Source organism: Ornithorhynchus anatinus, chromosome 3, assembly GCF_004115215.2.
Source record: "Ornithorhynchus anatinus isolate Pmale09 chromosome 3, mOrnAna1.pri.v4, whole genome shotgun sequence".
Taxonomy (NCBI): Eukaryota; Metazoa; Chordata; class Mammalia; order Monotremata; family Ornithorhynchidae; genus Ornithorhynchus; species Ornithorhynchus anatinus.
The window spans coordinates 32,136,194-32,150,570 of NC_041730.1; the positions used below are offsets into that span (position 1 = coordinate 32,136,194).

General features: G+C 39.5%; 1 protein-coding gene across 8 annotated transcripts in view; it reads right to left on the reverse strand.

Annotated features, from left to right (window-relative positions):
- PPFIA1 (PTPRF interacting protein alpha 1) overlaps nt 1–14,377 on the reverse strand; it is a 110,062-nt gene that overhangs the window by 41,181 nt on the left and 54,504 nt on the right. For all 8 annotated transcript variants that reach the window (XM_029059609.2, XM_029059610.2, XM_029059611.2 and 5 more), the window contains 6 exons: nt 14,263–14,346; nt 8,901–9,032; nt 5,206–5,268; nt 3,664–3,743; nt 3,343–3,478; nt 1,281–1,504 (listed from right to left, as the gene is read on the reverse strand). In XM_029059609.2, coding sequence (XP_028915442.1) covers nt 1,281–1,504; nt 3,343–3,478; nt 3,664–3,743; nt 5,206–5,268; nt 8,901–9,032; nt 14,263–14,346 — 719 coding nt within the window. The remainder of the gene's footprint in view (nt 1–1,280; nt 1,505–3,342; nt 3,479–3,663; nt 3,744–5,205; nt 5,269–8,900; nt 9,033–14,262; nt 14,347–14,377) is intronic.

A 14,377-nucleotide genomic window follows, 5' to 3' on the forward strand; every position in this document is an offset into this window, starting at 1 on the left:
CTTTACATTACTAAATCTAAAGAAATAACCCAAATTAGAGACACATAATTCAAGCAGCTCTGGGATATCAAATCTCCAGTCAAGCTCATCAAGAGCCAAGAACTCTCTGCATATACAATTTCACCCCCCGACAGTAGTGACTATTGCCAGAGCAGCCTAAAGCAGAAACAGAAATTTAAGTGCAAGCTCTGGACTGCATCTTCTTCTCCTGAAATCGGGCTGAATTTGGTGGTGGTTGTTACCATCAGTTCTGCCAAACCGTATGTTTTCACTAAATGTTTTAAATAGAATGCTACAGCAGACAGTAGTGTTCTGGTCTGAATAGAATATGACAGTGTCAGAAAAACCCGTTCGCACCTGTGTGCACACTTGGACATGAGATGAACTGACGTACGCATTTTCCATCACTCAGGGCTCTTCAAGAATGCAACCTCGAAATAGAGAACTATGTTCCTTTAAAACCTCTTCTGTTGCAATGAGACAGAAAAAGGTTATTCCTAGAGCAATATAAATGTTACTCTCCCTTTCCACAGCAACTAGCATTAGGTATAGCAAAGGTCTTCAATTTACACCCACTTAGTAATTACATAAACCTCTTAATCAATCTCGGGAAATTCTATGGATTTTATCATTACACGGTAGGTGTGTTGTATTATAAATTTTTTCTAGTTACCAACCACTAGAATTCCTAAAAGAGGTCACTCAACACATACTTTGGAAGTGTCTCACTCTTTGAGAAGCAACATGGCCTCGTGGTGAGAGCACGGGCCTGGGAGTCAGAAAGACCTGAGTTCTAATGACAACTCCACCACTTGTCTGCTCTGTGCCTCAGTTTCCTCACCTGTAAAATCGGAGTTAAGACGGTGAGCCTCATGTGGGAAATGGACTGTGTCCAACCTGATTATCTTGACTCTACACCAGTGCTTAGTACAGTGCCTGGCACATAATAAGTGCTTAAACACCAGAGGGGAAAAAAGGGAGAACTACTCTGAAACGTGCAGGCTGCATGTTCACCGCATTACTCTGACATTAAAAATGGAAATTCTGATACAATATGTTTTCCTTTTTTCATTAAATATTAAGTGAAGTCACAAAAATGAAAATCTTACCATTCATGTTTTTGATTTTCTCTCAAAAAGTCAACAGAACAAGGAGTATGCATCTATAATTTTACACCTGAAAGATCTGAACCAAACTTTTTAAAATTTTCTAAAAGGACCTAAATTCCTAGGTAAATTATCTGTTCTATATGTGTTAAAAATACATCCAGGAATATATACCTTATTTCTTTGTTGATTGCATCCAACTGCTCTTGAAGCATCATAGCTAAAGTTTGGGCATCGGCTTGCCCACTGGGCGATAAAATATCGACTGAGCTGAATATAGTATCTCTGTCGTCCTCACCGTCAGATACGTCAACATCACTCTCAAATGCTTGTGCAACATTTGCCAAGACACTAGCTTGTTGGGCCCGTTCCCAATCCTGTTCATTAAGGGTCTGCACCTATTAAACAGTAAAAAAAAAATAAATAAATAAAAATGTTTTGTCTACAAACAACAAGCACCTCCAAACAAAAACTCATTTCTAAAATAATTTCAGCAGAAAGTGATCCCTGAGGTAGATCATTTATAACTGCTTTAAAAACGTAAAAGAAGTACATTTCAGAACTCAGTTTGAATTGTGACACACTTATCTACTTCAAACATTCAAATTAGTTACATTTAAGGTTTAGTAAAAGCAAAATCAACCACTTAGAATTCTTTACATTCTAACAATAGGAATGCTAGCTTATTCTCTTTAGCAAAAATATATTAAGAAGATATTATAGCCTAATGGGCTGGAGCAAATTACTGATTCAATAGAGTTCACTCTCAATTAGCCATAAAACTGGTAGAGCTTGACGATGGAGAAACAAGATCCACAAATAATCCAAAAATTTTTTTTACGCCCCTCAGTCACCTTACTTTAAAAGTACCAATTCAGACAACACATGTAACACTTTCCTTGCTACCCTAGAAGGGAGATTTAATAAATAGTGAAACAGATAAAAGGGGAGGAAGAGGGAAGGAGTCCAAATAACCCAAAAATTGGATAATCAGACCCTGGATATTAAATTCGGATCTTGGAAGTTTCACAGTAAAATTAGGACCAGTGAGATAATTAGTACAAGATGCTAGGGAGTGTGGGATTCCTTGCCAGTAATAATAACTGTGATATTTGTTAAGCACTTACTATGTGCCAAGCACTATATTAAACTCTGGGTTAAGTAAAAGATAAATAGTTCAGACAGTCTGATGAATGAAAGGGAAGAATTCAATGCATCAAATAATTGATACATGTTGATTATTATACAGAATTGAAAGGCTTTAAAAAACACAGAAAAATCTCTACAAGACTTCTCGATCAGCTAAACCATTCAAAATGAATTCCTATCTCCAATCCTGCCCACGTGTAAGAAGGAGGGAGAACTGATATTTAATCAACATTTTAGAGATGAGGAAATGAGGCTCAGGATAGTTATGTGGTTTGCCCATCTTTGCTCTTAAGACCTCAAGAAAGAGAAAACAAATCAGAAGGGCACATTCCTAATGATAAATTCTGAAACTGGGCATCCTCGATCCGTATATTAATGATATGTGGCCTAGTGGATAGAACATGGGCCTAAGAGTCAGAAGGACCTGGATTTTAATCCTGACTCCACCACCTGTCTGCTGTGCGACCTTGGGTCGGTCACTTTACTTCCCTGTGCCTCAGTTCACTCATCTGTAAAAAAAAAAAATGGGCATTAAGACTGAGAACCCAATGTGGGACAGGGACTCTGTCCAATTTGCTTACCTTGTAGCTACCCCAGCACTTAGCACAGTGCTTGGCACATAGTAAATGCTTAACAAATACCATAAAAATACTACAATTTTTATTATTTTTATGAAGTGACAGCTCTTATTAAACTGGAAATTTAAACACAATGTTTCTCCATTTGTTTTGGTGATGTCAACTATTTTATCACATATGAGTATGTTTGTGTGTGAGTGCATTAAGTGCAATATATAAATATATATATAGTGTGTATATATATAATATATATAATATATTATATATATACACACACACACACACACACAAATGCAAGGCAAGAGCACATTATGAACTTCATAAGAAATTAGAGTAAAGATCAAATAGAAAGTCTCTGAAGGCCATAACTGCTCATAAAAGAACGATATTACTGGGAAAAGCCCAAATCATAATATCACAACAATATTTTCTGAACTTAAGGCTGGTGTGAGCTCTCTCTCTAAGCAAAGCTTATTTCGGTCTAAAAATCATATATTTGGTTCTACTACCTTTGAGGGTTCGTCCCGAAGAGCCGCTAGGCGCCCTTTCTGGGGCCGCCGCAACACTGAGGCTGTGTTGTATGGATCTGCATGAGTATCAGCCACAGGATATCGGAAATCGGGCACACTGCCCAAATGCGGTCGACTGAAACGTGGAAATAGAAAGTTCACCATCATTATGAAATGAACTTGACATCCCTCTCCCCCTACAATCCCTGAATTTGTTGGTTTTAAAGGCAAATAAATATATCTAAGAAAAACATCCAGTAGAAACAAAGAACATCATTTTTGTGGCTACGTATTGAATTTCATTATTTGCTGATACCACACCTGTGATGAAGTGACGCAGCCCTGATCCTCATCTGGTCAATTTCAGTCTTCAGTGAGTCAATGTTTAATACCAGTTGATCCTGGGAAATTGTGGATGAAATGTCAGATCATTCAGTAGCTTTGTAAATTAGATGTTTCAAAATAACCCAAAATATACCACCTCAGGTTACTAATGAACTAAAGCAGGTGAGATCCTACATGCACACTTTTAAAGGATTTTCTCAGCATCCAAAAACTTTGCACGTGGTATGGAGGATAGGGAGAAAGGGGGATACAAGAAACAAACTCATCGATGGCAATCTATCTCCTCACCACCATAATTTCTAGCAACTCTCAGTTCTCTCCTCTCACCTCCCGGCTACTAATACCCATTCCCCCCAAATCCGTCATATTCTCACTTTGTTTCTCAGAGTGGTGCCTGTGAATTGGTGGTAATAATCATTAAATTGTGATTTTTTAAAGCACTTACTATGCAGCAACCAGTGGGCTGGGTGCTGAGGTAAATATAATGGCTAGATAGGGCACAGTACCTTTCACACTGGGGGTTCATGATCCAGGAGGAAAGGGCGAGAAGAGCTATCTTAACTCCAGGAAACTGAGTCACAAACAGATTATATTACTTGTCCAACCAAGGTCAAGGTAGGCAAGTGGCAGGGCTGAGGTGAGAACCTTGATTTTCTAACTTACACACTCTTTCCAACAGGTTACGCTGCCTCTTAGCTGGATTAATGACAGGAGGGGTTAGGAGAAGGAATTGGAGAGATGACATTATGGGCAGCTGGGCTTTGGTAATGTTTGCCAGGTGGGATGGCTTCTCTTGCTGCCAATGGCAGAGTTAACAAGTGGTTTAAGCTATTGAGGCCAAAATCCGAGTTTCTTTTAGTGTTGCGCACAGAGATGAAAGAGGCTTAGATTTTGAGAGAGGGGAGTGAGAGAATGATAACTGGGAGGGGAAAGTCTTCAAAGAGCCAGTTAGGCCACAGAGCTACCATTTTAGCTCTTTTCAGTCCTGACTGGAAACTCACAGCTTCTGTGAGAGGCTTGGGACAAATCTGTGAGTCTAGCTCAAAGAGCTATGAGGACCCCATGGAGTGGGTATCTATGGCCCAGAAAACAGTACGTATGAGCCTCAGGGATTCAGTGCCTCAAAAACACGTTTCAAAAATTCACCAGAAGAGAAACAGAATTTAAACGCTATAAAATGTATAGAAAAATCTCTGCAAGAGAGAAATAAGCAATTTCTCCATCGCCTACACCACTCGAAACTGAATCCTGTCTCCATTCCCTACCAGTTGCTTATTCATATCCAAACTACTAGCAACCAAAACAGCTGGCTAAATATAAATATCAAATAAAATAATTAGGGGAATTCAGTATCTGTGTAAAGACTGACTATAGCTTTTGAGCATGCTTTACCTATATCTGTAGCTCCCTGGAATCAATGCAATTATTTCCCTGGTATAAACAAAATAGAGTTAGAAAGAAATTTAACAGAGTTGTGCTGGAATAATAAATTTATTCTGTAAATTAGGAAGCGTTTACCTTTTCATTCTGAATTTCTTCCACTTGCTTCTTTGCATTTTCAACTTCCCGAAGAAGAGAATTCTAAAAGAAAGGTTTCACAATTTTTAAGTTTGCTACTAGAGAACTTCACCTTAATGCAAAGTTACACATATTTTAAAATGTATCGTTTATGATGTGACCAAATGAATATTATGCCAGGTATTCTTCTAACATGGTTCAGCAAACTGACAACAATGAATATTTATTGATAATTATATTTTCACTGTGAATATAACAATTTACCATTGACTGATATTTTCCTCAGGCAGACTCATGGTTTAGGTCATGCGTCAGCCATGTTTTCCCCTAGAAGTTTCCAGGGAGAAAGCAGCAAGGCTATGTGGAAAAGGGATGGACTAATTGTCCCTTACTAGGCTTCAGGAATCATCATCCTCAACAGTGGTACTTATTGAGGGCTTGTGAGATGCGCTTTAAACTATATACATAGAGAGTACAACATAGAGTTGGTAGGCATGTTCCCTGCCCATAACAAGCTTACAGTCTAGAAAACTTGTAAAAAACTACCATTACCTGTCCCACTCCTCTGCACTCCTGCTGTGTCTGCCATCAGGTCTCTGCCCTCATGATCAGCATTATGTTGATACAAGTATATGGAGGAGAGCAATGGGGTCACCGAACATAAGCACTAAGGCTAGAAAGGGAATTCACTAAAACTGGCAGTTGTGGGTGCCAGAAACAAAATTATTGGGTAGAATGGCTAAGATCACTGCTCTCTGGTGAAGACACCGGTGTTGCTAATGATTGGGAAACAGGGTAGTGGTGGATATATGATGCCTAAGCCAGTTGTTCTTTAGTCACTTAACCCTACAGATCTAAAAATGGAGCGCCATCAGAGGTGCTGATTTTTCGATTTGAGTGTGAGAGTGGAAAGGGGTCGGGTATTTCTGGAAGGATTGGAACTGGGAAGGGAGAGGCTTCAAAGAGCTAACAGATCAGAGAGCCACAATTTTGGCATCTTACCAGCCTGGTTTGGAAAGTTTCGGGTCCTATCATCCATAGAACTGGGATGGGCAAGTCTGGGAGACTAGCTCAAACAGCTGTGGGGGCAACTGTTTCCATTCTGCCTCTGGGGGTGACACTTTTTCCATGCAAATTTAAGGTGACAATATAGACAGTCCTGCTAGAAAATGACTTTTCAGAAGGTGATTTGGATAGAGTGTAATGGAAGAATAGCTTTCATAACACAGATTCAATTTGGCTAAGTAAAATGCAGCTCTGTGAGAAACTGAGACTGGGGCAGTCCTGTTACCAATCACTGGCAGTGCCAAGAGGCTCAAGGTGTTGTCTGCTCCAGCTGAGGCCCCAAAGGTATTCTGTTCCAGGATCACATATGCCACTACTCTATCAGATGTTTCACAAAGTGTGCTCCTGGATATAGGAGGTGCTAAAAGTCACCACTACTAGAAAAGCAATCCAAATGAATATCTAGCCCCTCTGAGCAATTCTCTCCCACAATGGCAAGGGGTCAAAAAGGTTCTCTATTGTGACGAAGTGTGCAAATATGCATGGCAGTCTCTATGACAGTCATGGATATAGCCTCCCAGGAGTAACAGCAACTACAACCTGAAGGGAATCAACTACAAAATTCAACTTAAAATTCATTATCGCTAGAAAATGACTAATCAGTGGTGATAATATATTTTGTAAGTAATGTGCTTGAGAAATGTCAAAGAATGAAGTGAGGTATAACACTTCACTTCAAGTTTTAACCAGAATAAAATTTAGATGACTTTTACGTCTGCCACGATCTTCTTGAATTTCACACAGTGTGACAGAATCTGTGTCCTATTTCAATTGCTTTCAAATCCTCCCTGCACTGAACTCTTATTTCCCATTGAAAGTATTTATGACATAACATGATTTTTTGATAAAATGGTTATCTACAGGAATGCGACTACCTATATTGTAGGATGGATGCCTGAATTCCATGTTTGAAGATCATTTTTCTATAGGTAGTGTAGGTAGCTTATATGAGGTGCTTTTAATTGGTGCCTTAAAATTTTCTTGAAAATACACCTGCTAGGGATCAATAAGAAAAGGCAACCATACAGCATTGATCCTTTACTAAAAAGGTAACTTGAGTGGCTACATTTTCCCTTTTTGGGCCAACGATTCAGTCTCTGGAATTCTGAATTTATTTTTGGAAAAATCCTTCCTGTTTTATTTTTATACTTTTTTGTGATGATTCTTAAATTGTCAGTCATAACACGAAAAGACTAATAATCAGCAATATTAATTTATACTAGTGTTTTGTTAATTATTGAGCTGATAACGGAAAAATTTTTTCTGAACATTAAGAATTGCTGGAGGCAGCCACACCATAGGTATATCTCCTTGTTTTCCCCTATGTACCTACATCCTATTTTCCAAATAATTAGTTAGCTGAAAGGAAATTAACTTTTATGCCATCATAGTCTTTCATCAGCTATCTTCAAGGGCAAACATTTATAACAGAATCACTAGTCAGCTAAAAATAGAAGACTTTCAACACGAGGATCTTATAGGCAATAGGCTGTGATCACCAGAGTATTTTTGCTATAATACTGCCTCCAAACGTGTACATCATAATACATTTAGGGATCTAATCTGAATAGCAAAGTGCTATCCATGGGTGCTGGTGGGTTTTGGCCCTCCAAATCACTGTCACCAGTCTGCCTGGACTTTGGACGCTCCTTCCGGGTGGTGACTATGTGGTGAAAGAGTCTGCAAAGAGGGTGAAAAATATTTAATGTACTGTGCTGGTCACCCAGAGCTGCTGATGTCAAGGGTCCAAGAGACCTCTAAGACAAGGCAAGGGGTACATAGCTCCAGCTTGCTGCACGGGCCTATTCCTTCTTATTTTAGGATGATACAAAGTTAGGCCTGCTTTCTGCTAAAAATTTCTCTTTAAAGAGTCTTATGCAGAAATGGCTACTTTAAAATAAGTATGGGAAGACCTTAAGTAGAGATGAATTTTAAATTAGAAATTATTGTATAAGTAAATGCAATGAGGAAGCAAGCAATAAAACATATAAAATTAAACACTTACGGTTGAATCATACAATTTCAAAAATTAATGTCAATCAATGGTATTTACTGAGTGTTTACGATGTATGGAGCACTGTAATAAGTGCTTGGGAGAGTACAATACAACAGATTAGCTGACATTCCCAGCCCATAATGATCTTAAATGTATTAGGAGAAAGCAGGGGCTAGAGATATATGTTGATAATTGTTTTTGTCAGTAATTGAGAAGTCAACTGAATGAGCTGATGACCGTGATGGTGATTTATTTGCAGTGATGTGCTATACAACTCAAATTAATGTTGGTATTTGTTAAGCGCTTACTATGTGCCGAGCACTGTTCTAAACGCCGGGGTAGATACAGAGTAATCAGGTTGTCCCACGTGAGGCTCACAGTCTTAATCCCTATTTTACAGATGAGGGAACTGAGGCACAGAGAAGTTAAGTGACTTGCCCACAGTCACACAGCTGACAAGTGGCAGAGTCAGGATTTTAGATGTCGAATTCTGAAGCAACTGCATTAATTCCAATTTTTCTAAGCATTTATTTGCGCTGTCCATCAATATGCAGAATGTGAAGGGTAACATCTACAATTCTGATATTTAGAGTAGACAAAAATAAATTACTTCATAACTATCAAAATATCATACCTTATCTTCTAGGGCAGCCATCCTCTCCTTAAGATGAAGCTGAAGTCTTTCATTGGATTCAGAAAGTAGCTTATCAACAGTGTCTGATAAACGTTTATTATGTTCTTCATTCATCTTCTCCCTCTGCCTAGCCTAAAATATTTGGGAGAGGGAATTGGAAATTGTAGTTATATGTTTATATTTTATTAAATAATTTCATTAATATTTAAATAGGCTCATAAAAAGAAAAATGATTCAGTCATAATGCTATACCCATGTACTTCTCATATTTAGCAACAGATCTTTTGGTTTCTGATTACCAATAGGGGATCAGGTATTCAGATAAGTTGGCAGCTGATGTGAATATTTCTCGTAAGGATGGCTGATCTCATTTAATCTGCCAACTGCCTGGGTAACCTGAATGCGTGGTATAAGTCAGGCTTCCTGCCAGTCCAAAACTCTGGTGCCTAGATTTTCATGAGCAGTATTCCACAGCACAAAAGCAGGAAGATAATGAGAAAGCCTTCTGTAGATTTGATTTGGGACTGGACCTAGGAGGTATACAATCCAAAGAGGCACAATGGGTGAGGGAGTTAAGTTGGTAGAGAGGTCAGTGTTGTGGGTATGGATATGAAGCTTATCAAAGGGCAGGATAGGTAGGGATCCCAAGTTGGGGGAAGATAGCCTGGGATATGGCTGTGCAGGGATGGGGGATCTAAAGAGTGGTGATCTCCAGAGAGATAGCAATTTTGCAGGGAAAAGTGGTGTGGGTGAAAGGTGTAAAGACCCACTAAAGTTTCTGGTCACTGAATCTGTTTTGACTGCAGTTTCCCAAAGATGTTATGTTGTAAAGGCAGCCCCTGGGGGCAGCGGAGTGAAGGAGATGCTCTGTGGCTTTAAGTCACAGTATGGGCGTAGTATGGGCAACAGAGGAGTGGAATCCTGTCAGGCCTTGCATACTTCCTCAGATTACTCCATAAAGTTTTGGTTCCTTTCACTGTATTTTATTCATTAACTGTGAATACACAGTTGGCATAACTCTGTCAATCTTCAAAAATTCATGTTAATCTTTTTAATTCTGAATTCTATCTATTCCCATATTGCTGGCCAGTATACTGCTTAGGTAACAAAATGGTGAGGTAATACTAAGTACCTTATTGCTTCTGAAAATCTTTGATGTTAGTAGGCCTTCCTGCGTTTTCTTCAGGTTTTACTGTCAATCTATAAATCTGTGCTGAAACTAGGCTGCTAGAATCTGGTTATAGTAATGGTTATTAATCCACTGGAGGTGGAGTTGGGGTCAAGAAACTGAAGGCAAAACTAAGGATACTTGCCAGGGACTCGCTACATCCCAGAAGACAAGTGGCCTACGTTTCCCAGAATCACCTGGGAATGAGAGTCAATCAAGCCAGGCAGAGCCTTTGAAACTCAGGATGGGAAACTCTCTGGATTTTTATGTCTTCCACTGCCATTGTCATAATTGCGTTGAACATCCTGCTATGTTTTAAGTACAGAACTCAGAACTTTGGCTTGATGTTTTAAGAAGCCCGTATATCTCGGGTGAACGATAACTGGGACCTAGTCTAGCTTTCTTTCTATTTCTATTCCTTAAATTAAACTTATGTGTCTCAGGTTTGGGAATGTCTGAAGATACTTTAAGTTTATCTCAGAAAATTCTCCTGGCAACCTTCAACAGAACAACTCACACTGTATGCTGTATATAAGGAACTGTAATCCAATGGCTTGGGATAATGATCCAAGGCATCTTAAAGAGGTTGTGGACCAACATTTTGTAAATCGATCCACAATACATATTTTCTTGTGTATATGCCTCAAGAACAGTTGGTCTCAAATAACCTGTAGACCTGGAAATTTCCCCATGGACTGAAAGCATATTCTGACTCAAACTTCTAGGACCCTTGTTCCATCCTCAAACATGAAAGCACAGAATAGATTGAAAAGGACTTAATCTTAAGCACAACACTTTACGCCAATAATGATGGGGGGAAAGGGTCAGACAAGACAATGAGGATCTCATCTGTAAAATGGGGATTAAGACTGTGAGCCCCACGTGGGACATTCTGATTCCCCTGTGTCTACCCCAGCGCTTAGAACAGTGCTCGGCACATAGTCAGCACTTAACAAATACCAACATTATTATTCAAGTAGCCTAAGGATCTTGGTAAACTTCTCAGACCAGGCAAATTTGCTTAGCAGGTGCCAGAGAACCTTGTCTATCAATGGTGCCAGAAGATGGAAGAGCAGTCTTGGCCTAGCTACTTGCGTCTTTCCTTTCTCTCTAATGCTGCAATTAATCATAACGGGTATACTGTGTTTTGATCTGAAGCCACACTGAGATTCAAGTACTGCTTAGTTGCCTATATTGTCTTAAAAGATTCTGGCTTCAATCTTGCCTGAAATGGAAAGCAGTGAGATACTTTGGTAGCTTTCTCAGTAGTACCCGAAGTCCTCAGGCATTTCTTCTGTATTCTAAATGTTGGGCAAGAACCTGGTCAGATGCATCTCTGTCCTGATGCCATCACAGCCAGGTGCTTCATGATTTTTCTTAGCTTTGAGTGACCTTCTCCAAGGTAGAAACTTAGGCCACGCCTTCACAGTTTTTTATGCTGTTATAGGAGGATATGCTCAGAAGATCAGAGTAGTATTCTTGTCCGCTGAAGGGGGTGGTTGGAGGTAGTGTGGAATGGAAGACATAATTCCCTTAGTGATCATTAAGTGGCCACAACTAGCATATTCCTAGATATTTCCTATCTTGGCTCCCTGTTGCTGGTTACATTGCGTGTTACCTTAATCTGCAGGTCCCTTCAAACATTTTTATACTTTGTTTTGACTTATAAAAATGTAGATGGCTGAAGATAGATTTCTTGTTATGCTGCTACTAGTTTTTTTAATTGCAAACTCAACTGATCAAATGAGCGTTTCCTTGCCTTATCCACTAAGTCCATATGGCTGATAGTGTTTAAGGTAAGTAAGTGCTAATTCACCGGCTGGGACTTGTAGCTTAGATTCTGTGTTCAATGAAGGCGGCATCCCAAATCCCTGGAAAGTAAAGTATGATTCCAATGGGTCCAGCCAAGTGTCTGGTTGGGTACCCACCCTCAAATCTGAAGGATGGTTTAGGCCTAGGAACCAGCAGGTCAGCCCATTTTAGCTCTCTAGCATAACATTTTTATTAAAAGAGCAAAGCTAGGTTTGAGATCAGATTTTTTCTTTTAATGAATTCAAAATGTTTGGAGTAATTACCTTTCCCACAAAATCAAACTAGGCACTTCAAATCCATCTCAATATCTTTTATTTTAAGAAATCGATTATTTGAAAGTTATGTCAAGTTTGCGGGAGGGTTGGGGGGAAGGAATTATTCTTAGGGGTTTGAAAATAAAGTCAAAAGAATAATTAACACAGAAGTTATAATGCTTTTTTGTTCTTAATTTCAATCAATAATATTTGAGCAATCTCTGTGCTCAGCGCTGAACTAAACATTTGAGAAAGTAAAACAGAATAAATAGGCATGATCCCTGTCCTCAAGGAGTTTCCTATCTAGTGGGGGGCACACGCTAGGGAGAGTACAACAATGAACAGAAACATTCCCTGCCCACAACAAGCCTGCACTCTAGAGTCAGGCATTAATATAAATAAATTATGGATATGTACACAAGGGGATGGGGTGAATATGAAGAATTTAGAGGGTGCAGATCCAAGGGTACAAATACAGATTTGTTGCGTCTAAATAACCAAATAATCCAATTCGCCCTGCGGAATAAATTTTATACAAAACTCAGGCTTTCCGTCCCAGGCCTCTCTTTCTCTCTCGCTGCGCCGATTCTGAACGAACCCGACCCGGCGACGGATGACACTATCTCAATTTCAATTTTCTCTATTTTAAGGTACATGGAGAAATTACATCTGCATTGAGACATTTTAAAATTTTCAGTTCTTGGCAGTTCATTTTCTCTTCATTTTTAAGGACTACGTGAAGAAAAATCTAGGACACGAAGATATTTGGTTGCATTCCCTAGGAAGTTGTATGAGGCAGCTATAGTTGGAATTTGAAATATTTTTCTTTAAAGTTCAACTGGAGATTCAATAAGCATATATCACATTCCTTCAAATAACATTACTAAGATCAATGGAGTGGAAGCAGCTCAAACCAATTACATAAAAGGCCTCTGACCCAGTTACCAATCTAAGCCAGTCTTTGAAATCCATACTACCTTGCTTTCTTTCAGTTCCAATGTCTGAATCAGGTTTTCTACCCTCAAGATTTTACCAAGGCCTCTATCCACTCTTTCAAGGCCTGCAACATTTGAACGGAAAGCTGTGGTCATTGGCAAGAGCTGTTCCTGGCTCCCACTTTCCCAATCCTTATCTAGACGCATCACAAAACTATTCAGTCAGGGGCTTCCACTCTCAGATAAAGGACAGCAGATTCACTCTACTGACCTCCTTTATAAACCCTGAGGAAAGACTGATGAGCGCCTGATATCCAAATCATGACAGTTCTTTAATGTTAGTATTTGTTAAGCACTTACTATGTGCAGAGCACTGTTCTAAATGCTGGGGTAGATACAAGGTAATCAGGTTGTCCCACGTGGGGCTCACAGTCTTCATCCCCATTTTACAGATGAGGTAACAGGCACAGAGAAGTTAAGTCACTTGCCCACAGCCACACAGCTGACAAGTGGCAGAGCCGGGATTTCTATCCAGCCCAGGACTATAAGGGGTCGATTTATGCCAGTCACACACACACACACACACCCCTCCCCCCACCTTTCCTGAAGTTGCAAGTCATGATTCCCAGAGGCATCCTGAAGTCACCCCACAATTTTGGCTGTAGTGGTTTGCCAGGAGCTACCATGGACCCCATTTTTTAAGATGAATAATTAAACTGACTTTTGACCAGCCAGCACAATATACATATTTGTTCCAGCGTTACTGTTACATTGATACTGAGGTGATTGGTCCAAACCGCCCTCTTCACTGTCAACTGAAGTGTGACCAAGTTTGAGTCCCTTAGTCCCTTTACCCAAGGCAAGTGCTATTTAACTAATGTGACAAGTATTCCTAGTGGTACTTCACTACACGAAGTGGAAAAAATGCAAGATTTTCAGACGAATCACTTTCTTGTTTGCTTGAGTAAATGGGTCATCTGTTCCATTTTTGGCCTGTATCAGATGATTTGGGTTTTGTTAATGTGAAAGAATTACTTCTACAATTTGCTATGCCTCTATATGTATAGGCTAAGGTGTTCATTCTGGATCTTACAGCTGTTCTCCCTTTGGTTATAATGGAATTGACAAAAACTATCCAAGGAACACAACCTACTAGTAAGAATTCCCAACCACTCCCTGGATTGAAAACATACCCGTTGCAATTCTTGATTCTTTTCCTCCAGTTGTGCTTCCATTTGTCGTAATCTTTCTTCAATGTTGCCGTGTCTCTCTTCAGCCTGCCAGGAAAAACTTTAACCTTTTACTAAT